We start from the raw sequence: 25,895 nt of genomic DNA on the forward strand, positions 1-25,895 counted from the left end.
AAACGGGAATCCTGTCTGATTTTGTTTTTCCTATTCCTTAGTCAATGCTGAGGCTAAGTTCAGCGACACCAGCTGCCGTTGGCTCAGTTCAGACCAGGGGAGACCGAGGTTCAGACAAGGGGACTTCAATTTTATAACATTTATCTTTTCTATTCTCTAAGTCCTGGTATTAGTCAGTGTGACTCTTTCCTGGTGGTGTTGGTTCTGGGAGGAGTATTGGTCGAGGACACTGGGAGAACTCCATACATTAAGCCCCAGCATCCACAGATTTTTTGGGGGAGAGAGTTCCAGATTTTCCACCCTTTGTGTGAAGAAGTCCTTCCTGCTGTCACCTTGAACAGTATGGTTCCAATGTTAAGGTTCTGTCCCCTTGTTCTCTGTTTCTTCAGAACCTGGATGGTGATGTGTACGAGAAGCTACAGGAATACTTCAGCCTGATCAGCGAAACTGAGATTGGCGCTTGTCAGTCGGGACAGGAATGTTTCCGGAGTGTTCTAGAATCCTCTAGAAAGGTAGTGGGATTTTTGAATTTTCCATCTGTATTTGAAATTATGGAGTTTTCTTGAAGTGTATCTCTCATTTTATTGTGGTTTGTACTTATTTGTAGAATCATACGGCACAGAAGGAGGCCATTCAACCCATCGACCCTGTGCTGGCTCTTTGAAAGAGTTGTCCAGTTTAGTCACACACCCCAGCATTTTCCCCATAGCCCTGGAAATTAGTACTCTGCAAGTACATGTCCAATTGCCAACTCACTGCTTAGGGATACAGAACTGTAAAAGTACTTTTCCTACACTAATTATCCAGAGAATGTGAGTTCAAATCCCACCACAGTGGTTTCAGGATTTCAATTCAGTGTGTAAGAAAAAAATTAAATCTAGAAATAAAGAGATGCTCTCAATGAAAGTGACCATGAAGCTGTTGGATAGTCCTGAAAATCCAGCTGGTTCACTAATGGAAACCTGCCGTCCTTACACAGGAGCGTTATGAAACAAAATTTGCCACAAGCCACATAAAATAATTCGGACAGATGACCGAAAACTGGTTAAAGAAATAGATTTTAAGGAGCGTCCTAAAGGACGAGAGACAGAATTAGAGCAATGGAGTGGTTTAGGGAGGGAATTCCAGAGCTTGGGGCCCAGGGCAGCTGAAGGCATGGACACCAATGGTGGAGCTATTAAAATCAGGAATGCATAAGGGCATCCATGGCATTTAAGGGCGGCACAGTGGGGCAGTGGTTAGCACCGCAGCCTCACAGCTCCAGCGACCCGGATTCGATTCTTGGTACTGCCTGTGTGGAGTTTGCAAGTTCTCCCTGTGTCTGCGTGGGTTTCCTCCGGGTGCTCCGGTTTCCTCCCACAGCCAAAGACTTGCAGGTTGATAGGTAAATTGGCCGTTATAAATTGCCCCGAGTGTAGGTAGGGGAATTGAGGGAAGGTGGGGATGTGGTCAGAATAGGGGATTAATGTAGGATTAGTATAAATGGGTGGTTGATGGTCGGCACAGACTCGGTGGGCCGAAGGGCCTGTTTCAGTGCTGTATCTCTAAATAAATAAGAGGGCAGAATTGGAGGAGTGCAGAGATCTCGGAGGGTTGTAGGGCTGGGGGAGATTGGGAGAGGGGAGGTGATGGAGGTATTTGAACAGAAGGATGAGAATTTTAAAACTGAGGCGTTTCTGGACTGGGAGCCAATGTAGGTCAGAGAGTGCAGAGGCCAATGGTGAATGGGAATTGATACGAATTGTGATCTGGGCAGCAGAGTTGTGGATGAGCTCAGGTTTATGGAGGGTGGAGGGAGGGAGGGAGGCCAACAGACAAAGCATTCTGAGGCTTCTAAGAAATGTATTAACGCACCATGTAAATACCCGTCCGATTTGAACACTCCGAATGCCTTCAGCTCAGAGTGCAAATATGCAAAGTGAACATCCTCTTTTGTGTTTCAACTGTAGATTTATCGTGAGTGCGACCTTCAGTTATTCCTCCAGGAGAACCCAGTATTTACTGAGCCTTCAGCTTTCCCATTCCAGCCAGCCGGTTCAGACAAGGTAAGCCAGCAGGGAGGGATTGAACAAGTTCCCACTTGTTCACACTGTTCCATCTCCTGCAGCATCCAAAACCGAGTTTGTAAATATTTAAGTCTGAGCGGATGGGGTTTGTGTGCCTCAGTGAGCTCAGTGAATTTTTAAGTTAGTTCTCGGGACGTAGGTATCACTGGCAAGACTGCATTGCCTTCCCATGTTGCCCTCAGAAGGTGGCAGTGGGCTGTTTCCTGAATCTGCTGGTGTTCTCTCTTGGATGGCGTTCATAGAATCATAGAAATTTACAGCACAGAAGGAGGCCGTTTGGCCCATCATTTCCATGCCAGCCGACAAATAGCCATCCAGCCTAATCTCATTTGCCAGCTCTTGGTCCATAGCCTTGAAGGTTCTGGCAATTCAAGTGCAAATCCAAGTACATTTTAAATGTTATGAGAGATTCTGCCTCTACCACCCTTCCAGGCGGTGAGTTCCAGATCCCCATCACCCTCTGGGTGAAAAAAATTCCCCTATAATCCTCTTTAAACCTCCTACTTCCTGCAGTAAATCTACGGCCCTTCAACCAAGGGGAATAGGGTCCTCCTATCCACTCTATCAAGATGTCTCATCATTTTATACACTTCAATTTGGTCTCCCCTCAGCCTCCTCTGTTCCAAAGAAAACAACCCTAGCCTGTTTAGTTTTTACTCATAGGTAAAATTCTCCAGTACAGCCCAACATCCTTGTAAATCTCCTCTGTACCCTCTCTAGTGCACTCACATCTTTCCAATAGTGCAGTGACCAGAACTGCACATAGTACTGCAGCTGTGGCCAAACTAGTGTTTTATACAGTTCCAGCATAACCTCCCAGCTCTTATATTTTATGTGTCGGCCAATAAAGCCAAGTATCCCATATTCCTTCTTGACCACCATATCTACCTGTCCAACCACCTTCAGGGATCTGTGCACATGCACTCCAAGGTCCCTCTGTTCCTCTCCACTATCCTACCATTTATTGTGTATTCCCTTGCTTTGTCAATCTTCCCCAATTGCATTAGCTCACACTTCTCCAGATTGAACTCTGTTTGCCATTGTTTTGCCCACCTGGGGAGGTGGTGGCATGGGGGTAATGTCATTGGACTAGTAATCCAGAGCCCAGGCTAATGTACTGCGGGCATGGGTTCTAATCCCACCACGGCAGTTGCTGAAATTTGAACTCCATTAATAAATCTAGAATTAAAAGCTAGTCTAATGGTGACCATGAAACCATTGTCAATTGTTGTAAAAGCCCATCTGGTTCACCGATGTCCTTTTAAGGAAGGAAATCTGCCATCCACACCTGGTCTGGCCTACATAGTGACTACAGCCTCAACAGCAATGTGGTTGACTCTTAACTGCCCTCTCAGTTGTATCAAACCGCTAGCACTGTTGGTGTACCTACACCCCAAGGACTGCAGTGGTTCAAGAAGGCAGCTCACCACCAGCTTCTCAAGGGCAATTAGGGATGGATAACAAATGCTGGCCCGGCCAGCGATGCCCACATCCCATGAACGAATAAAAAAACCTGACAATTCCTACAGTCTACAGCTTTCTTCTTCATTATCAATCACATGGCCAATTTTCATATCATCTGCAAACTACTTAATCATACCCCCAGCATTCAAATCATTGATATGTACCACAAAAAGTAAGGGACCCAGTACTGAGTCCTGCGGAACTCCACTGGAATCACCCATTGTTATGGAGCCATCTAGGTAGGTGATGGATATTTCATCTGTTCTGATCCCTGTTGGATAATGGAGAGAATTTGAGGAGATCAGGTGAGGAGATGAACCAGGAGATTGGGAAACCACCCAGCTTCTAGGAAGAGGGGGACATTCTATGTTCCTACATTTAGTTAGATCATGGCTGATCTGTATCTTAACTCCATTTACCCACCTTAATTCCATAATCCTTAAAACACTTATACAACAAAAACCTACCAATCAATTTTCAGTTGATCTCCAGCCTCAACAGCATTTTTGTGCAGACAGAGTTCCAGATTTCCACTACTCTTTGTGTGAGGAAGTGCTTCCTGACATCACCCCTGAATGGTCTAGCTCGAATTTTAAGGTTATGCCCCCTTGTTCTGGACTTCCCCACCACTCCCCCCACCAGAGGAAATAGAGTAGATAGAGAGAAACTATCAACTCCTTTATTGATCTGAGAGGCTGCAATTTGATTTCCCATTAATCAGCTATACTTGAGGGGATATAAGCCGAGTCTGTGCAACCAGTCCTGATAATTTAACCTTTTTAGTCCTGCTATCATTCTGGTGAATCTGTGCTGCATCCACTCTGAGGCCATTATGTCCTTCTTGATGTACGGTGCTTAGAATTCCATGCAGTATTCCAGATGGGGTCTGACCAAGGCACTGTAGGGCTGTAATATAACTGGTCTGGTTATGCTTCAGGTAGTGATGGTAGGGATTCTGTTAGATATTTGAGGTCTTGCTCGCTGCTGAGCCTGAAATTCAGCTGAGATTTCTGCTCAAACTCTGACCTTGTGATGGAGGGATCGTCATCGATGAAGCACCAGAATAAATGACCAATTTCACGAGTTGTCATGGTAGTTTGAACGCCCAATCCCGTGTTATTGTTAACACTGATAGACATGATCTGTGATCCTCAATCTGTTGATTATAAAATCCTGAGCAGCAAAATCTTAAATACGTTTTGGGCTGGGGTTTGTTTTTATGCCAGCTTAAAGGTTTACTGGAGCAATGACGGGATGTAACTGACCTCCAGTGGTCAGCCTTGTGTCTCCAGCCAGTTACTAAATAACGCCCTCTATTCTTCACCACATGGCAGGTTTGCCAATTGGAAATACAGCCGGGTGGCAGGGACAGAGAGTCCAGTCTGGACAAGGAGGCACGCAAGTGGGCAACTAAACTGGCCAATAACCACAAGGTCATCGCTCATGGCGAACGGGTCAGTGAGAGGAACTTCACTCATCATTTCTGTTTTCTGATGTTGTCACATTTACTGTCTAGAAGGAAATATTCTTGTTCTCCAATCAGGGGCCGTGATTATCACAACACTAACATCTTAATTCTACTCTATCACCTCTACACACTATACCATCCTCTCTACCACCTCTACACACTATACTATCCGCACTGCCACACACTATACCCTCCCCTCTGCCACCTCTACACACTATACCATCCTCTCTACCACCTCTACACACTATACCATCCTCTCTGCCACCTCCACATACTATACCACCTTCTCTACCACCTCTACACACTATACCATCCTCTCTGCCACCTCCACATACTATACCACCTTCTCTACCACCTCTACACACTATACCATCCTCTCTGCCACCTCCACATACTATACCACCTTCTCTACCACCTCTACACACTATACCATCCTCTCTGCCACCTCCACATACTATACCACCTTCTCTACCACCTCTACACACTATACCATCCTCTCTGCCACCTCCACATACTATACCACCTTCTCTACCACCTCTACACACTATACCCTCCTCTCTACCACCTGCACACACTATACCATCCTCTCTGCCACCTCCACACACTATACCACCTTCTCTACCACCTCTACACACTATACCCTCCTCTCTACCACCTCCACACACTATACCACCTTCTCTACCACCTCTACACACTATACCCTCCTCTCTACCACCTGCACACACTATACCCTCCTCTCTGCCACCTCCACACACTATACCACCTTCTCTACCACCTCTACACACTATACCCTCCTCTCTACCACCTGCACACACTATACCCTCCTCTCTGCCACCTCCACACACTATACCACCTTCTCTACCACCTCTACACACTATACCATCCTCTCTACCACCTCTACACACTATACCATCCTCTCTACCACCTCCACACCCCATGCCATCTGTTGTATGATCCATACAGAACCTTTGACCCATTCTACGCGTCCTTTCAGGTTTTGCGCAACTTGGAGCAGCGAAGGAAGCCTTTGTCTGAGGAAGAAGCATCGAGCATTGAGTCAAAGATGGAAGAGGTTAAGGAGAGCATCAGAAAAGCAGAGGTGAGGGGTCACTGGGAGGGTCGTGAACCCTACACCACCTTTTCTAAATGGTTGTGTGAATGTTAAATTGGCCAAATTATTCTGTAGCAGAGAGCTGACTCAGCAGAGTGACCACTACTCTCTGGGCACTGCTCACCTCCCTGGCCCAGCAGAGTGACCACTACTCTCTGGGCACTGCTCAACTCCCTGGCCCAGCAGAGTGACCACTACTCTCTGGGCACTGCTCACCTCCCTGGCCCAGCAGAGTGACCACTACTCTCTGGGCACTGCTCACCTCCCTGGCCCAGCAGAGTGACCACTACTCTCTGGGCACTGCTCACCTCCCAGGCCCAGCAGAGTGATCACTACTCTCTGGGCACTGCTCACCTCCCTGGCCCAGCAGAGTGACCACTACTCCCTGGGCACTGCTCACCTCCCTGGCCCAGCAGAGTGACCACTACTCTCTGGGCACTGCTCACCTCCCTGGCCCAGCAGAGTGACCACTACTCTCTGGGCACTGCTCACCTCCCTGACCCAGCAGAGTGACCACTACTCTCTGGGCACTGCTCACCTCCCTGGCCCAGCAGAGTGACCACTACTCCCTGGGCACTGCTCACCTCCCTGACCCAGCAGAGTGACCACTACTCTCTGGGCACTGCTCACCTCCCTGACCCAGCAGAGTGACCAATACTCTCTGGTCACTGCTCACCTCCCTGGCCCGGCAGAGTGACCAGTACTCTGAGCACTGCTCACCTCCCTGACCCAGCAGAGTGACCGCTACTCCCTAGGTGCTGTTCACCCTCGCAAAAGACTAGTTCTTGGGCCTCTGGGTGGTTATAGCCCATGGATGGATGATGACCCAAACCCCCCACCCACCGGCAACCAGCCATCCAGTCCCCTAGGCAACTGAAATAATGGTGGAGCTGTCGTTCGAAGCACGGATTCGTGGTGACCACCCTGGGAGTGGGTGGCGTGTGAAACATCCCTCATAGAGTTCAGGGAGTCATCGAGTATGACCTCAACTCAAGGATGGCGATGTCGCACAGTGAAGGCACATGGTTCCCAGAACATCAGCTCAAAGGGGCTCAATGGTGGCACTTTGGTCTCTGAGCCAGAGAAACGTGGCTTCATGCCCCACTCCAAAGAGCACAAATTCTAGGCTGACACTTTCAGTGCCGTGCTGTGGGAGCGCCGCGCTGTGGGAGGGCCAGTGCTGAGGGAGCGCCGCACTGTGGGAGGGCCAGTGCTGAGGGAGTGCCGCACTGTGGGAGGGCCAGTGCTGAGGGTGCGCCGCACTGTGGGAGGGCCAGTGCTGAGGGAGCACTGCACTGTGGGAGGGCCAGTGCTGAGGGAGCGCCGCACTGTGGGAGGGCCAGTGCTGAGGGAGCGCCGCACTGTGGGAGGGCCAGTGCTGAGGGTGCGCCGCACTGTGGGAGGGCCAGTGCTGAGGGTGCGCCGCACTGTGGGAGGGCCAGTGCTGAGGGTGCGCCGCACTGTGGGAGGGCCAGTGCTGAGGGAGCGCCGCACTGTGGGAGGGCCATTGCTGAGGGAGCGCCGCACTGTGGGTGGGCCAGTGCTGAGGGAGCACTGCACTGTGGGAGGGCCAGTGCTGAGGGAGCGCCGCCCTGTCAGAGGGCCAGTGCTGAGGGAGCACCGTCCTGTGGGAGGGCCAGTGCTGAGGGAGGGTCGTGCTGTCTATGGTGCCATTTTTCGGATGAGTTGTTAAACCAAGGCCTCTTCTGCCCTTTTACATTGATGCAACAGATATCAATGTACTATCAAAGAAGAGCAGAGGAATTCTCCCTGGTGTCCAGGCTAATATTTATCCCTGAAACATCATCACTAAAAAAACAACTATCTGGTCATTATCACAGAACTGTTAGTGGGAGCTTGCTGTGTGGAGATTGGCTGCCGTGTTTCCTACATTACAACACTTCAGAAGTCGTTGTAAAGTGCTTTGGGATGTCCTGAGATTCAAGTCTTTCAAAGGGAACTAGAAGAGAATTTGAAAGGAGGAATACAAAAGTATGCAGGGAAATGAGATTAAATTGAAGCACCAATGGCAGGATTTAAAAGGGCAGAGTGACGACCCATTAAGGAAGGAGATACAGAAATAATGGTGCCTGAATCAGGTCTGGAACCTGATGGGATTTTAGGGAAGGCCAGCTAGAATGCGCTCAAGTCTTCTGTCAGAAACTTTGCTCTGTTGCTTGTTAGAAACCCAATTAAAGTGACCAAAATTAAAATATGTCACATTAGCAACCAAAATGAGTGTGAACCAGTAGGTTGGAAAGCCTGAATACAAGAGGTGGTAACAGCGTCACTATGATACTGACCACACAGAGGATGTGTCGGTATACTTGGTATGAGAACTTAAATACTGCAGACGCTGGAAATCTAAAATTGAAACAGAAAGTTCTGGAAATACTCAGCAGGTTCGGCAGCATCTCTGGAGACAGAAACAGTTAGTGTTTCAGGTCGATGACCTTTCATCAGACCTTGTCAGTTCTCTTAGCTGGGGTCCCTCGTACTTTAGGTCTCCTGTAATTTGGTTTATGCACGGTTTGTCTTCAAGCTTTAGTGGGATGACACATACCCTCTCCATACGATGGTGGGCAACAGACTCAGACGAGCAGCAGCTTCAATTAAGATTGTTGCCAGTCTGGTCACTCACAGTGTCTCCTGATTCCGTCCTCATTGTCATACCTCCTACTTTATTCAGCAATGTCTTTGAGTGAGGGGAATTGTTCCCAGTACAGGAGAATTGGACAATAGAGAGTCAGGGAGAGGAGAGCTTTTGAGTCCCACCCCATGCATAGTTTAGATAGCACAGGAAGAGGAAAGCTCATTTCTTCCCTTCTCCCCTCATTCCCCCCTCTTCCCCCTGCTCCTCCCCCCTCCACCCCCGCCACACAAGTCTTGCTGGGGTTCGGTTTCTTGGGATCTGCTTAATGCTGCAATACCTCACCTGATTGGTCATTCAGTGTATGACTCTAGACAGTCCTCAGGTTATTTAATGTTGAAGGTCCTCACCGCAAAGACAGATCCTTAACCTTAATCCTCAATATTAGTGCACGCACACACACACATTTACTTACTTTTTATTTGTCCTCTCACTATCCCAGGAGCAGTGAGGCTAAGTTTAAGTGTTTGTGCTGGACAAAGCAGCCAGCTTGATTGACACCCCATCCATCACCTTCAACATTCACTCCCTTCACCACCGACGCACAGTGGCAGCAGGGTGTACCGTCTACAAGATGCACTGCAGCAACTCACCAATGCTCCTTAGACAGCACCTTCCAAACCCGCGACCTCAACCACCTAGAAGGACAAGGACAGCAAATGCATGGGAACACCACCACCTGCAAGTTCTCCTCCAAGTCACACATCATCCTGACTTGGAACTATATCGCCGTTCCTTCACTGTCGCTGGGTCAAAATCCTGGAACTCACTTCCTAACAGCACTGTGGGTATACCTACCCCACATGGACTGCTGCGGTTCAAGAAGGCAGCTCACCACCACCTTCTCAAGGGCAATTAGGGATGGGCAATAAATGCTGGGCTGGCCAGAGAAGCCCATAACTCATGAACAAGTAAAAAGCTGGCACCCTGGCTAACTCCACATAGGCCAGTGATAGATTCCAATCTCAGAGACTTGGTTAGTTGATGCAAAGGAGCAATAACCCCAATAACCCACGGTGTTCATAAGCAGGGGTGGGGTGGTGTTGCATGAGGCCTCCTTATTAGAACTCCCTGCAGCTGAGTTGGGGGGGTGTGGGGGGCAGTGGAAACATCGAGGCCGTTCCTGAACCATTGTATCTTTATGTTTCTGACTCAGACGAGCAAGTTGAAGGCAGCTTCACGTTTGAGCCTGATGCGTGAGGCTGGACTAGATGTGGACACATGGTTGGTCAGCACCATGAATCAAGCGAGTGAGGAGCTGGAGCGAGAGAGGAAGCTGAGTGAGGCTCGAGTGTCGAGTGGAGGCCAGACCCCAGAGGTGAGGGAGCTTCAAACATCGAGCACTGCATCCGCACTCAAATCACTTATATAAAGTGTACAGAGTGGGTTGTATCTCACAGACCAGGTCGTCTCCAAAAACTCCTGCAACATCTTTGTCAAAGAACTTAAATTATACTTTCTCCCGCTGTCTCTCTGACCTCCCACTCCCCCCGCCCACCCCCCAACGGTGCCCCATCTTTCTCTCTGTCCTTCTATCCCTCTTTCGCTAAGTCCTTCTCTCTCGCCCTCTGTGTCTACCTCTTTTTCTCTCTCTCTCGCTCTCCCCCTGTCTCTGTGTTTCTTTCTCTGTGTCCCCTTCTCACTCTATGATTCTCCACGCCCCCCCCATTCAAAAGAACAAACAACAAAGAACAGTACAGCACAGGAACAGGCCATTCGGCCCTCCAAGCCAGCGCCGATCTTGATGTCCGTCTAAACTAAAACCTTCTGCACTTCCGGGGACCGTATCCCTCTATTCCCATCCTATTCATGTATTTTCAAGATGCCTCTTAAATGTCCTTCTTGCTTTCTGTGTCCCCTCTCTAAGTCCCTCTCACTCTCTCTGTCCGTCTTTCCCTCTCTCAGCCTGCTATGTCTCTGTCTGCCTCTGTGTCCCTTTCTCTCATAAATATAAACAGAAAATGCTGGAAATACTCAGCTGGTCTGTGCAGAGAGAAAAGTTTCAGGTCTATGGCCTTTCATGAGAACTCTCTCTCTCTCTCTCTCTCTCTCTCTCTCTCTCGTCAGTTTCCCTCTCTGTTTCTCCCCCTCATACTACAGATATCTGCCACTAACTATCGTCAATTTACTTGTTATTTTGACAGTTTGACGAGTTGGATTTTACTGATTTCGAGGAGTTTGATGACAACAATGAGATCTTTGATGAGACTGGCGAGTCAAACCCAGTCAGTTCCTCTCGTGTATACCCAGTGCGCTGTAAAGTACTCTACAGTTACCAGGTGAGTGGGTCAGGAGTTGACGTGGCTCCAGTGCAGTTGTGGCTCAGTGGGATGCACCCTCACCCCTCAGTCAGGAAGTTGTGGATTCAAGTCCCACTCAAGAGTTTTGAGCACATAGTCACAGCAATGTGATAGTGATGAGATAATCTGTTTTACTGATGTTGGTGAACTATTGGGTAGGACACCAGGAAGAACTCCCAGCTCTTCTTTGAAATAGAACCATGGGATGTTTGACATCTACCTGAGGGCAGATGGGACCTCAGTTTAACAACTTATCCATACAACAGCCACTCTGACAGTGCAGCTCTCCCTTAGCATGTCCCTTCAATAGTGCGGCGCTCCCTCAGTACTGCCCCTCCGACAGTGCGGCGCTCCCTCAGTACTGCCCCTCCGACAGTGCGGCGCTCCCTCAGTACTGCCCCTCCGACAGTGCGGCGCTCCCTCAGTACTGCCCCTCCGACAGTGCGGCGCTCCCTCAGTACTGCCCCTCCGACAGTGCGGCACTCCCTCAGTACTGCCCCTCCGACAGTGCGGCGCTCCCTCAGTGCTGCCCCTCTCACAGTGCAGCATTCCCTCAGTATTGCACAAGGAGTGTCAACCTGGCTTATGGGCACAAATCTCTGAAGTGGGGTTTGAACCAACCTTCTGACTGAGGCGAGAGAGCAATATTCATCTGAGGCAGAGGGAGAAATCTTGCTCAAACTCCTCGATGAACCAACTGAACGCAGAGCTGAGCAGAATCAGAAACAACCCGGGCTCAGTTTCGGGTCCTTGCCGACACGGTTGATCTAGTCCATGCTGGCATTAAACCAACACCATAGGACAGTGCAACACTGGCATTGAGATGGGATGGCAAATTGGCCAGGGATCCTGCTCCTCCTCATTGCAATCCAGTGAGCCCCTGCTGGGCAGACCCTAGGATGTTTGGCTGAGAACAGGATCTGATTTAGTTGCGATGTGCACCTTAGTTGAATAGGTCACACAAACCCACACTGTAGCCTGTATGGTAGAGTGGGAGGGGATAGGATTTCCCAATCAACAGAGCTCACTTCCAAACCTGGACTGCATTTTTAAATTTTATACCAGTGTTTTTTTTCCCCCTGTGTTAAAGTCGTGCCTGTAGCTTGTACATGATCTTTGCCAGTGAGAAACTTCACTCTACAATCTGGATTTGTTCCTCCACCGTGTGCATTCACAGGGAGAGGTTGTGTGTGCTTACTGAGCAGGATATTGAATCTTACAACACAGAAGGGGACTATTTGGCCTATTGTGCTGGCTCCTTGGTAGAGCTATCCAATTTGTCCCACTCTCCTGCTCTTTCCCTACAGTTCTGGAAGTTTTTCCTTTTTCAAGCATTTTTCAAGTATTTCAATTCCCTTTTGAAAGTCACTATTGAATCTGCTTCCACTGCCCTTTCAGACAGAGCATTCTGGATTGTAACAGCTCACTGCTTTAAAAATAATTCTCCTCATCTCCCCCTCTGGTTCTTTTGCCAATTACCTTAAATCTGTTACCAACCCTCCTGCCAGTGGAAACTGTTTCTCCTTGTCTGCTGAATCAAAACCCTTCACAATTTTGAACATCTGTCAAATCTCTTCTTAACCTTCTCTGCTCTAAGAGGAACAATCCCAGTTTCTCCAGTCTCTCCACATGACTGAAGTCTCTCATCCCTGGTGCCATTCTGGTAAATCTCCTCTGCATCTTCTTCGAGGCCTTGACATCCTTCCTAAAGTGTGGTGCCCAGAATTGTACACAGTACTCCAGCTGAGGCCTTATCAGTGGTTTATACAGTTTAAGATAATTTCCTTGCTTTTGTGCCTCTGTTTATAAAAACCAATGCACAATTTCCCCAATCTCTCTTTCCACCCGTGCTCAGGCCACACAGTCCGATGAACTGACCATCACTCTAGAGGAGCAGCTCGAGGTGATTGAAGATGGCGACATGGAGGATTGGGTGAAGGTGAGTACAACAGATTGTTCAGCAAGGAATGGGACCCCTTCCTCTTCCACTAGAGCATCAAACCAGAGCCCCAACCCCACACCCCTCACCCTCCCCTACCCCCCACTTCACTGACTGAGCTGGAATTCAGGGTTGATCCCTCACTGACTGAGCTGGGATTCAGGGTTGATCTCTCACTGACTGAGCTGGGATTCAGTGCTGGATCATCACTGACTGAGCTGGGATTCAGTGCTGGATCATCACTGACTGAGCTGGGATTCAGTGCTGGGTCATCACTAACTGAGCTGGGATTCCGTGCTGGGCTGACACTGATTGAGCTGGGATTCCGTGCTGGGCCGACACTGACTGAGCTGGGATTCAGTGCTGGGTCATCACTGACTGAGCTGGAATTCAGTGCTGGGCCATCACTGACTGAGCTGGGATTCAGTGCTGGGCCGACACTGACTGAGCTGGGATTCAGTGCTGGGTCATCACTGACTGAGCTGGGATTCAGTGCTGGGCCGACACTGACTGAGCTGGGATTCAGTGCTGGGTCATCACTGACTGAGCTGGGATTCAGTGCTTCGGAATATACGCAGGCTGAGTAAGGCACTTTATAAAATGCAAGTCCTTTCTGAAAAGGTTTTTTAAAAATCCTGAATTACTTGAGCTGCCAGACTACAAACATCAACTGACTCGGCTCTGTGCTCAGACACAATCTCCAATTTGAAACGCCACGCTGGGATTCCCTGACATTAGTTACTTTTTTCATGAAGTTTTAAGTTTAAGTTCAGCAAGGTTCAATAAAGGACAACATATCACAAGGAGAGTAGAGTATGGGGATATAATACAACCAACCTAGTGTTGTAGACTTGGCAAGCTTGCAAATCAGTCATAGGCTGTGCAAAGAGTTTGGATCTTTAAGCCTTGATGCCAGATCCCAGGAGTCCTTGCTTTCTGTGACCTCACCAGACAAACGAGTGACGAGGATTTGCAACACGGAGTGGCTGCAGTACAGTTTGATATATGCTCCGAGTGGATTTTTTATCCACAATTTCAGAGTCTGAGAATGATAAATCACAGGAGACCATCCAGCCCATCATGGCTGTGCCAGCTCTTTGAGTGAGCTATCCAATTAGTCCCACTGCCCTGCTCTTTCCTCATTGTCTGGTAATTTTTCCCAAATCAAGGTATTCAAAATTATGATATTTTCTCCCTACTTGCTCTGTTTCCTCTGGGAAGTAAGTCTGCAACCAGCAGGAGAGTGGGACTAATTGGAAAGCTCTTGTAAAGAGCCAGCACAGGCAAGATGGGCCGATTGGCCTCCTTCTGTGCTGTTTCATCCTATGATTCTATGAATAAATCACCCGTTGACCTTCTCTGCTCAAAGGAGAACAATCCCAGCTTCTCCAATCTCTCCACATAGCTGAACTCTCCCTCATGCCTGGTATCATCCTGGTAAACCTCCTCTGCATCCTCTCCAAGACTTGATGCACTTTTGCTACCCACCATTTTCGTATGCTCCTCTTAGTGCAGGAGAATCCTGTTCAAAATAATGCTCAGTCCTCCCCCCTCCCCAACCCCTTACTTACCTCTTCAAACCTCTGCAGGCTTTCGTTAATTTGCTTCTGATTCTCAGTTTTAGCTCCAATTCCTTTTTTTCTCCCCCTTCAGGCTCGGAATAAGTCTGGTCAAATAGGCTACGTTCCCGAAAAGTACCTCCAGTTCCCAGGTGGTAGCAGTCTGTCCAGCAGGATCTCGGTGGTAACTTACTCTGATATCACTTCTTACTCCTCGTCCAGTAGCTCTGCTGAGCAGGAATTGGTGGGCAGCAGTGGTCTGGAGCAGACTGTGGAGGGAGGTAGGTCCAACCTTTTACCCATTCTGGAGGTCGGGTGTAGGGCCTGAGAGGAGGGCTCGCCTTCCCCCTACAAAGCACTGGGAGAGGATGAAGTGAATCGGAAAGTGTTGATTAATTGGTACCAAGTTTTAAAAGCCTGAAGACTGGGAATGAAGGGAGAAGCTTCACAGCTTCGATTCTGCGTTTGAGTCAGAAATGTGCTTGGCAATGAATAACTCTGGCCTCTGAATCAAGAGGTTGCAAGTTCAAGTCCCACTCCAGAGACTTGAGCACAAAATCCAGGTTCAGTACTGCCTCTCTGACAGTGCAGCGCTCCCTCAGTACTGCACTGTCGGAGGGGCAGTATTGAGGGAGCAAGGAATGATTTGACATATGTTCAAATTGGGATGGTGTGTGTTACTTGGAGGGGACTTGCAGGCGGTGGTGTTACCATGCACTTGCTGCCCTTGTTCTTCAAAGTGGTAGAGGTTGTGGGTTTGGGAGAGGTACTGTCGAAGGAGCCTTGACTTCACTCCACTGACTTAACATGGTTGGAGCATGGTCTGTTTAAGGAGGAGTTATCCTCGCAGCCATATCAAGGAGCTGATATTGGGAATGTTGTTTTCTGCAGTACGCTTGGCCCGGGCATTGTACGATTATGAGGGACAGAGTGCGGAGGAGCTGTGTTTCCCTGAAGGCAGCCTGATCAAGATCCTTCACACTAGTGCGCACGGAGTGGACGATGGATTCTGGGAAGGAGAGTTCAATGGCCGAGTTGGAGTGTTTCCCTCTTTGCTCGTTGAGCTGCTGATTGGGGAAGGGACAGACCTGGAACTGGAGCCGGTGCTGGTACTGTACACAGGAAGTTTGTGGTTTTTAATCTGTCTTGCACAGACTCTGTCTAGCTCACTTAACTGTTTTATAATCTTGCCTCTATGCTGACATCGGGTTGTGACTTAACTTCCCCTTCCTCCCACAGTGGGCCTGACGTTTCCTCATAAAGTCTCCCATCCCATTCCCGCACCATTCTATCAATCTTCACTGCTCCTTTCGCTTGTCTCTGATTCCCTTCCTATAACGGGGTGTCCCCTCCAAATACTACATTTATGATCCAAGCAATATCCTGTATCAATTCATCATCACCTCCAAGATTTAGCATTCGGTTTAGAATCCTATTTACCCCTTCTTTTATCTCTTTGCACCCAGAATCTTGCTTTATAAAGATCCATGTGCTTGCACTCCTCGGTCTGTATGCCTGCACTGTTTGTCGTGCTCTCTCTCTTTCTCTTTCCACATTGATCTCTCTGCCACTTCCTCCCCTTCTGCGCTCCCCCCACCCCCTCCATTGCTCTGAGTCCCGTGGTTCTCCTCAGTTAGCCGTTAACCCTTCCAACCCCCACATGCAGACCAGCAACAGGACTTCGGGCCTTTTTCCTGTTCTCAGTACTGCACTGGGTGGAGCATTCAAGCGCTGAGACCGGTTGGGGGTGGGGAGTGAGATTTTACAGTTTATTAATTTTTATCTCGTGGAGTTGATTTGCGCCGTTTGATTCAACCTGATGCTTGGACTCTGCATCTGGGCTGTTGTTGACCACCTTGTTTTATTTCTCAGGATCCCACTTCGCTGTCCCCACCTCCGTTCTCTCCTCCTTCCCCTGACTCTGGTTTGATGCCATTTCACAGTGTTGGATGCACACGGCAAGAGAGATTCCCGGTGCCACCTATCAATAGCAGTAAGTAGGTTTGGCGTGTTATTAGACCCACCGAGTCTTGCATTGGAACAGAAGGAAGCCATTCAGCCCCTCGAACCTATTCTACCACTCAATGAGATCATGGCTGATCTATATCTTAACTCAATCCATCCACCTTTGCTCTGGAGTACCGTATTCAGTTGTGGGTATCGCACCTTAGAAAGGATATATAGGCCTTAAAGGAATGCAGAGCAGATTCACTAGAATGTTACTAGTATGCCACGGGTAAGAATATTTTAGAACATTACAGCGCAGTACAGGCCCTTCGGCCCTCGATGTTGCGCCGACCATCTGACCTACACTATTCCATTTTCATCCATATGTCTATCCAATGACCACTTAAATGCCCTTAAAGTTGGCGAGTCTACTACTGTTGCAGGCAGGGCGTTCCATGCCCCTACTACTCTCTGCGTAAAGAAACTACCTCTGACATCTGTCCTATATCTTTCACCCCTCAACTTAAAGCTATGTCCCCTCGTGTTTGCCATCATCATCCGAGGAAAAAGACTCTCACTATCCACCCTATCTAATCCTCTGATTATCTTGTATGTCTCTATTAAGTCACCTCTCCTCCTCCTTCTCTCTAACGAAAACAACCCCAAGTCCCTCAGCCTTTCCTCGTAAGACCTTCCTTCCATACCAGGCAACATCCTAGTAAATCTCCTCTGCACCCTTTCCAAAGCTTCCACATCCTTCCTATAATGCGGTGACCAGAACTGCACGCAATACTCAAGGTGCGGCCTCACCAGAGTTTTGTACAGCTGCATCATGACCTCGTGGCTCCGAAACTCGATCCCCCTACTAATAAAAGCTAACACACCATATGCCTTCTTAACAGCCCTATTAACCTGGGTAGCAACTTTCAGGGATTTATGTACCTGGACACCAAGATCTCTCTGCTCATCTACACTACGAAGAATCTTCCCATTAGCCCAGTACTCTGCATTGCTGTTACTCCTTCCAAAGTGAATCACCTCACATTTCTCCGCATTAAACTCCATTTGCCATCTCTCAGCCCAGCTCTGCAGCCTATCTATGTCCCTCTGTACCCTACAACACCCTTCGACACTATCCACAACTCCATCGACCTTCGTGTCATCCGCAAATTTACTAACCCACCCTTCTACACCCTCATCCAGGTCATTTATAAAAATGACAAACAGCAGTGGCCCCAAACCAGAACCTTGCGGTACACCACTAGTAACTAAACTCCAGGATGAACATTTGCCATCAACCACCACCCTCTGTCTTCTTTCAGCTAGCCAATTTCTGATCCAAAGCTCTAAATCACCTTCAACCCCATACCTCCGTATTTTCTGCAATAGCCTACCGTGGGGAACCTTATCAAACGCCTTACTGAAATCCATATACACCACATCCACGGCTTTACCCTCATCCACCTGTTTGGTCACCTTCTCGAAAAACTCAATAAGGTTTGTGAGGCACGACCTACCTTTCACAAAACCGTGCTGACTATCGCAAATGAACTTATTCTTTTCAAGATGATTATAAATCCTGTCTCTTATAACCTTTTCCAACATTTTACCCACAACCGAAGTAAGGCTCACAGGTCTATAATTACCAGGGCTGTCTCTACTCCCCTTCTTGAACAAGGGGACAACATTTGCTATCCTCCAGTCCTCCGGCACTACTCCTGTCGACAATGACGACATAAAGATCAACAACAACGGCTCTGCAATCTCCTCCCTGGCTTCCCAGAGAATCCTAGGATAAATCCCATCTGGCCCAGGGGACTTATCTATTTTCACTCTTTCCAAAATTGCTAACACCTCCTCCTTGTGAATCTCAATCCCATCTAGCCTAGTAGGCTGTATCTCAGTAATCTCCTCGGCAACATTTTCTTTCTCTACTGTAAATACTGACGAAAAATATTCATTTAACACTTCCCCTATCTCCTCTGATTCCGCACACAACTTCCCACTACTATCCTTGATTGGCCCTGTTCTAACTCTTATCATTCTTTTATTCCTTTTATTCTTTTAATCATAGAATGGTTACAGCACAGAAGGAGGACATTCGGCCCATCGTATCCATGCCAGCTCTCTGCAAGAGCAACTCAGCTAGTACCACTCCTCCGCCTTTTCCGCATAGTCCTGCAATTTTTTTTCTCTTCAGAGATTTGTCCAAATCTCTTTTGAAAGCCACCATTGAATCTGCCTCCACCACACTCTCAGTCAGCACATTCCAGATCCTGACCACTTGCTGCGTAAAACACAAAATTTTTCCACATGTCGCTGAAGCTTCTTTTGCCATTCAGGAGCCATTACATGTATTCCCTGGAATCTAGAAGGTTAAGGGGTGATTTGGTTGAGGTTTTAGGATTTTGAAAGGAATTGATAGTGTAGATAGAAATTTTTTTCTGCTGGTAGGTGAGACTAGGATGAGGACAACCTGAGAATCAGAGCAAGAGCATTCAGGAGAGAAGTTAGGAAACACTTCTTCACACAAAGGATGGTCGCAGTGTGGAAATCCCTCCCACAAAAAGCAGTAGATGCTAGCTCAACTAATAATTTAAAATCGGAGATTGATAGATTTTTGCTAACCAAGGGTATTAAGAGAGATGGAGCTAAGACAGGTGGATGCAGTTAAGCTATGGACCAACAATGATCTTATAAAAGGGCAGATAGGCTCCAGGGGCTTCACCCCACCTTTGACAGCTGCTTGGGCCCTCAGCTCTGGTTTCCCAACCCTAAACTTCTTCACCTCTCTGACTCCTTTTATCCTCAAAATCCACCTCCTTGACCAAGCTTTTGGTTGCTGTTCTTAATATCTCACTCGTTTGTTTTTTCTCTGAAAGGAATTCATCTCTAACTACAAGTTGTTTTTGATCTAGAAAATAGGCTGTTTGACCGGGTGGGACAGTTGGAGGTCATGTGATAAATCCAATTGGAGTTGGCAACACTAACTGGGAGGGTATCTGCAGCGATGACTGTTAATTCCACTTTATTCCCTCTGCAGATTCTGGTGTCCAGAAGGAGGAATTACAGATCCTGGAGCCAATAGTCGAGATGCCTGCTGGACGACTTAGACCAGTAAGAGAGGAGATACTTGGAAAAGTTGTAGTTTATGGCCTGCCATCACTGAGCTATGAGCCCCACTGGGGAAATGCATTGCCCTGATTGGGACTGAGTCAAACGCCCCAGGGACTTCTGGTTTTGACTTCTGGGGCTGAAGCGGTGGGCGAAAATAGGCCACACATCGTGAAGCCGCCGCAATATTGAGCGTTGCGACTCACTTAAATAGCCGAGGCGGGTCCCCCCTCCCCGAAGACATGGAGAGGGCGGTCTGTCCGTCCACTGCAATGGCGTCAGCTGCCTGTGCACAGGCGCTGGCGCCATTTTTAAAGGGCTTTGAGCCCTACCATTCCATTTAAATATTTAAAGAAACAGTTAATGAAAAAATTAAATACATTTATTTTGCCTCTCCCACCCCCCAATAACCATAAAATTAATTACTTTCCCTCTCCCCCACACAACACTTACCTTGACCACCTGACCTTCCCCCTCCACCCCACAAAGTGCATAAACTTTAACCTAAAACCCTTCCCACCATCCCCTAAACCAATGATGTTTCTTTGACCCCGTTTCCACCCCCACCCCCCCCCCCCCCCCCCCCCCCACCAAACCAGGTGTTCCGCCTCATTTCCCTGGACGGGGATCTGAAGGTGCGGGAGTGCCGGCCAGCGGCACGAAGATTGTGCCGGGACAGACGGTGGGAACGTAATTATAATTAATTCATTGTTTTAAATATATTTAAATGGTGGTCCCATCGCCGAGCGGTGCGGGGCGGGGCGGGGGGGGTGTGGCCCCCACGAGGCTTCACCGCTGCTGGCAATATCGGGCCGGGCTCTCCCAGCGTCGGGGTGCGTGGCAGCCCTCTCCCGGAGGCATTTTCTGCCTCCCCCTCCCAGCCACAACCCCCAACATCGGTGGGGGGGGGGGTGGAGTCTGTAAAATTCAGCCGCTGGTCTGTTCTGTCCAAAAACTCCATTGCCTGTATCTTAACGTGCACCAAATCCTGTTCGCCCATTGCTCCCTGTGCTCGCTGACCTACATTGGTTCCTGGTCCAACACCAGCTTGATTGTAAAATTCTTATCCTTATTTTCAAATCCTTCATTGTCTAGACTGTCTCCTTCTCCAGCCTTACAATCCTCCGATATCTCTTCGCCTCTAATTCTGGTCTTTTGTATATCCCTGATTTTATTCGCTCCACCATTGGTGGTTATGCCTTCAGCTGCCTGGGCCCTAAGCTCGGGAATTCCCTCCCTGAGCTTCTCCACCTCTCTCTCTCCATTAAGATGCTTCTTAAAGTGCACCTTTGACCAAGCTTTTGGTCAGTTGTCTTCATATCTCCTTATGTGTCTCAGTATCAAATTTTGTTTGATAAACGCTCCTGTTAAGCATCTTTGGGTACTATACTAAGTTAAAGGTGCTATATAAATATAAGTTGTTGTTGGGAGCATTAGGAGAGGCCTGCGATTTGCTTGTTTTTTTTAAGTGACCCTCGGCTGGGGAGTGGAAAGGGGAGAGACAGCCAGGGTTCCTACTCAACTGACTATTGTTGGTAGGTGTGGGCTGAATTGTGATGCCACCTGCAGACAAATCTCCTGGCGATACTCACTATCTCAGCTCATAGATGTAGATGGGACTTGGGCAAGAGATTGGTTAGATGTTGGTGCCTGAGCGGAGGAGAGAAATTTAATTCTTTTATTATTCATTTTTGAGATGTGGCTGTCACTGGAAAGGCTGGCATTTATTGTCCATCCCTAGCTGTCCCTTGAGAAGGTGGTGGTGAGCCACCGACTTGAACCACTGTGGTCCATGCGGTGAAGGTGCTCCCGTAGTGCTTGTTAGGCAGGGAGTTTCAGGATTTTGACGCAGCGACGATGAAGGAACGGCCAATATATGTCCAAGTTGGGATGGTATGTGTGATGTAGAGGTGATGGTGTTCCCATGTGTCAGCTGCCCTTGGCTGTGATGGACCAAATGAGAGTTTGACATCCGGTTCTGTGTTTGGGGTGATTTCCCAATGCGACCTTTTGGTTAAGAGCTCCTGCAGTGTGTGTGTAGCCCAGGGCAGGGACGGGGACAGAGAGAGTTGTACTGTAGAAAAAAGACTTCTGGACTAAATGCCCCATTTGTGTTTAACAGGCAGCTCATGTGATCCTTCATTGCTATTTGACTTTCAGATTCGAGCTGCCCCTCCTCCACCATCACTGAGTCCAGTCTCCCAACAGGATGAGGAACTCCTGGTCTGAATATTGCCATCTCAATCTGAACCCTACGTGTGACCCTGGGACCATCTCTTGGAACCATCTCCAACTGGAGGAATGGGTAACGGGTTTTTTATTTCAGGATTGCTGCTTCACACGGGAGACATGAGGGAAACGGACTGCAGTCCTGAGTAGAATTCACCACGGCTTGTGAGCAACCAGCTTTGATTTTCCACAAATGGAGGGCCAGTAACCAGTGGACCATCGTTCTGATACATATAGTGCATCATTACCAGTTAGATGACGTCTTTCTTGGTGCCTTGATTGAGGAACTTTCTCCAAGAGTGCCAATCACCATTCGGAGCAATTTAAACTGTGTAGAGCCTCTCGTGTAAGGAGACATTCCTGGAACACTGTGTGTGGGAAATGTGCGAGTGTGTTAAAGGCAGCCATGGGATGGACATTGTGCATGGATTTGGATTTCGCTTGTCATTGAATCCAACCAATGACCTTTCACGTTCTGAAGCCAAGCTGATTGCCCAGCCTTCAGTTTGCTCTTGGGAACAGCAGACGGAGTTTAACGAGGAGGCTTGCTTTGTGACAGTGTCTTGGGGGTCTCGGTCATGTTGGTCCCTATGCAAAGGACTAATTCTGCAATCTATGGATCAGATATACCCCAGTGCCCACACAGCTTTGTCTGGGCAGGGTTGATGCTAGTGGTTTGTTGTTTCTCTGTGTGTTGATCAGTTGAGGGGTCAATCTTGGGGCTTCCTCCGCGACCTGGATTCTCGACCGCACCCCTCCGTCACATAGTGACACATCTTGGGGGTGTTATAGGTGAGTTAGGGGAGAGGATTGAAGGCACAGGTTTCATTTGTTTCACTTCATTCTCGGGGTGTGAGCATCGCTGGCAAGGCTGGTATTTATTGACCATCCCTGGTTGCCTTGAAAAGGTGGTGGTGAGCTGCCTTCTTGAACCACTGGTAGCAGTTTAATACAAACTGACTATCTTACTCCACCATTTCAGAGGGCAGTTAAGAGTCAACCACGCTGGTGCAGGACTGGAGTCACATATGGACCCAGTCTAGGTAAGGACGGCAGGTTTCCTTCGCTGAAGGACATTAGTGAACAGTTGGTTTTTTACAACAATCCAACAGCTTCTTGGTCACTTTTACTGGAGCAGCTGTTTATTTCCAAATTTTTAAAAACTGAATTCCAATTCTCAAAGTACCAAGGTGGGATGTGAACTCACGTTTGCTGGATTGTTATTCCAGTCACATAAAGACTGTACCCAGATGTATGAAACTTCCACCACTGGTTCAAGAAGAAGGCCCAGTACCATCTTCTCAAGGAACAACTAGGGATGGGCAATAAATGCCAGCCTTACCAGTGCACCCATATCCTGAGAAAGAATTAAAGAAATGTTATGAGGAACATCCTCACCCAGAGTGGACTCGAGTTGTGGAATAAGGAAATGTTCACACTATGATACAGGTGTAAACCCTATTAATGCTACAAAGCAGCTGGAGTATAGAGTCTCAGGACCTTACCTGACAATGGAGTGAGACTGTCTGGGAGAGGCATGAGCTCGTCACTTTTAAACAGCTCAATGTACACTGTGTACCATATTTTAGGAACAATGTCAAGAGCTTGAAGAGGGTGCAGAGGACTTTTGCCAAAATTGTACCAGGGATGGGGGCTTCGGTTACCTGGAAAGACTCAAGAAGATGGGATTGGTCCCTTTCGAGCAGAGAAGGTTAAAGGGAGATTTGATGGAGGTGCTGATAATCACAAAGAATTTTGATAGAGTAAATAGGGAGAAACTGTTTCCAGAAGCTGAAGATTCAATAACCCGAAGATACTGATTTAAGGTTTTTGGCAAGAGAATCAGAGAGGAGAAGAGAAATATTTTTATGCGGCAAGTTATGAACTGAGATGCACTGCCTGAAAGGTAGGTGGAAGCGGATTCAATTGTAACTTTCAATGGGGAATTTAATAAATACTTGCAAAGGAAAAATGTACAGGGCTAGGGGGAAAGGGCAGGGGAATGGAATTAATTGAATACTTCTTTCAAGGAGATGGCACATACACGATGGTCCAAATGGCCTCCTTTTGCACTGTACGTTTCTATGATATGGTGAATGCATTGTTTCAATGTGCCTGGTGATGACTAAGTGAAGGATCGGTCCCCCACTGGGTGTGACACAGGAGATGCCTTCTTCAAACTGTCAATGTCACTCTCTGACTGCACCAGGAGCGAGGAGGCGTGAAACAGAAACACTAAAGGTTGCTGGATGGAGGGCGGGAGTGAGACTGTCTGGGAGGAAACTCTTTCCAGCTTTGTTGGAGGGATAGTCCCTACTCCTGGCACAAGAACTGGGAGAACAATCATACACTGTCCATATTACACAGCCACAGGCAATGTGCTGGTGAGGGGAGTTCGCCCCGGTCCTAAAATCCTTCAACCAAAACCTAAAATGATCTTGTGATTTATTTTATTGCTGTTTTGGGAATCCTGCTGTGTGTGAATTATCTGCTGGGTTTCCTACATTACAACAGTGACTGCACTTCAGAAAGTACTTCATTGGCTGTGAAGCACTTTGCGACATCCTGAGGTCATGAAAGGCGCTATATAAATACAGGTCTTTCTTAGCTTCAGAATGGGGGAAGAAAGTCTCTTATCAAGGTGATTCAGTTAGAACACTGTACAGGAACAACAAACCAACAACACTACTTCAAACTAACCTTTGAGCATACGGCATGGGGCAAAGGTCAAACTGGGGATAACGCAGGGATTTAGGACTGAGGGCACTGAAAGCTGTTTTAGAGGTCAGCTGTAGCTCAGTGGGTCAGAAGGTCACTCCACAGATTTGCAACACAAGGTTGATATTTCCAGTGCAGTACTGAGGGAGCACTGTACTTGCATTTTCGGAGATGCAGTACAGAGGAAGGGCTGCACTGTCTTGAGGGGCAGTACTGAGGGAGCACTGTACTTGCATTTTCGGAGATGCAGTACAGAGGAAGGGCTGCACTGTCTTGAGGGGCAGTACTGAGGGAGCGCTGCTTTGTTGGAGGGATAGTCTTTTGGATGAGATCACAGGTAGTTTTGCTGACTATAATTATGTGATGTAAATAAAAGCATGTAAATAAATTCTGGATTCACTCTGATGCCTCGTACATATTCCCAACATGCCACCATGCATTGACCTTTCAGATTATGAATGGGTTTGATATTGTAGACGGGAAGAAGATGTTTCTACTTGTGAGGAGACCAGAACTAGAGGTCATAAATATAAGATAGTTATTAATACATCCAATACGGGATTCAGGAGAAACTTCTTTAGCCAGAGTGGTGAGAATGTAGAACTCACTACCACAGGGAGTATTTGAGGTGAATAGTATAGATGCAATTAAAGGGAAGCTGGATAAGTGCATGAAGGAGAAAGGATTAGGATACGCTGACCTGGTCTGGATGAAGAGAGGTGGATGGCAGCTTGTATTGAGCATTAACAGCACTGGACCAGTTGGGGCGAATGGCCTGTTTCTGTGCTGTAAATTCTATGACTCCCTCAAGCTGTCCCGAACTGGCCAGCCTTGGACAGATCCCAGGTGTGAGTTAAGGCTGATGGAGCTGATGCTCAGTTCACCCTCAAAACAGCACAAAGCATGGAGGTGTGGGCAATACCTGAGGCAGTAAGAGTGATCTGTAGGAAAGGATTCAGAATAGATCTAGCAGTTGAAAACGGGGAAGACAGGAATAGGCCATCTAGACCTGCGAGCCTGTTCCGCCATTCACTGAGATCATGGTTGATGCCTGAGGCTGGAGCAATTCTCATCTCCCTCGCGGTGAAATTCATCCTTACCAGTTCGGCGAATCAGGCTCGGTGTGAATCCTGAGGTGAAAGGGCGGTGGAAGCAGATTCAGTAATAACTTTCAAAAGGGAATTTGGATAAATACTTGAAGGGGAAAATTTATAGGGCTATGGGAAAAGAGCAGGTAAGTGGGATAGTTCTTTCAAAGAGCAGGCACAAGTGTGATTGGCCAAATAGCCTCCCTCTGTGCTATGTCATTCTATGAGTTGGCAACATGTTT

The 25,895-nt window shown here is 48.0% G+C and overlaps 1 protein-coding gene across 2 annotated transcripts in view; it reads left to right on the forward strand.

Moving 5' to 3' along the window:
- The window catches only part of LOC137376035 (F-BAR and double SH3 domains protein 2-like), a 55,959-nt gene extending 30,818 nt beyond the window's left edge, over positions 1-25,141 (forward strand). Inside the window, exons 9-20 of one of the 2 annotated variants that reach the window (XM_068044002.1) lie at positions 390-512; positions 1,950-2,045; positions 4,865-4,984; positions 5,993-6,097; positions 9,916-10,077; positions 10,904-11,038; positions 12,915-12,998; positions 14,652-14,838; positions 15,449-15,666; positions 16,430-16,550; positions 19,548-19,621; positions 21,779-25,141. In XM_068044002.1, coding sequence (XP_067900103.1) covers positions 390-512; positions 1,950-2,045; positions 4,865-4,984; positions 5,993-6,097; positions 9,916-10,077; positions 10,904-11,038; positions 12,915-12,998; positions 14,652-14,838; positions 15,449-15,666; positions 16,430-16,550; positions 19,548-19,621; positions 21,779-21,847 — 1,494 coding nt within the window. In that variant the 3' untranslated portion in view covers positions 21,848-25,141. The remainder of the gene's footprint in view (positions 1-389; positions 513-1,949; positions 2,046-4,864; positions 4,985-5,992; positions 6,098-9,915; positions 10,078-10,903; positions 11,039-12,914; positions 12,999-14,651; positions 14,839-15,448; positions 15,667-16,429; positions 16,551-19,547; positions 19,622-21,778) is intronic. The other variant, XM_068044003.1, reaches the window with a different exon arrangement.
- The last annotated feature ends 754 nt before the right edge of the window (positions 25,142-25,895 follow it).

The sequence above is a fragment of the Heterodontus francisci genome, chromosome 12 (genome assembly GCF_036365525.1).
Source record: "Heterodontus francisci isolate sHetFra1 chromosome 12, sHetFra1.hap1, whole genome shotgun sequence".
NCBI lineage: Eukaryota > Metazoa > Chordata > Chondrichthyes > Heterodontiformes > Heterodontidae > Heterodontus > Heterodontus francisci.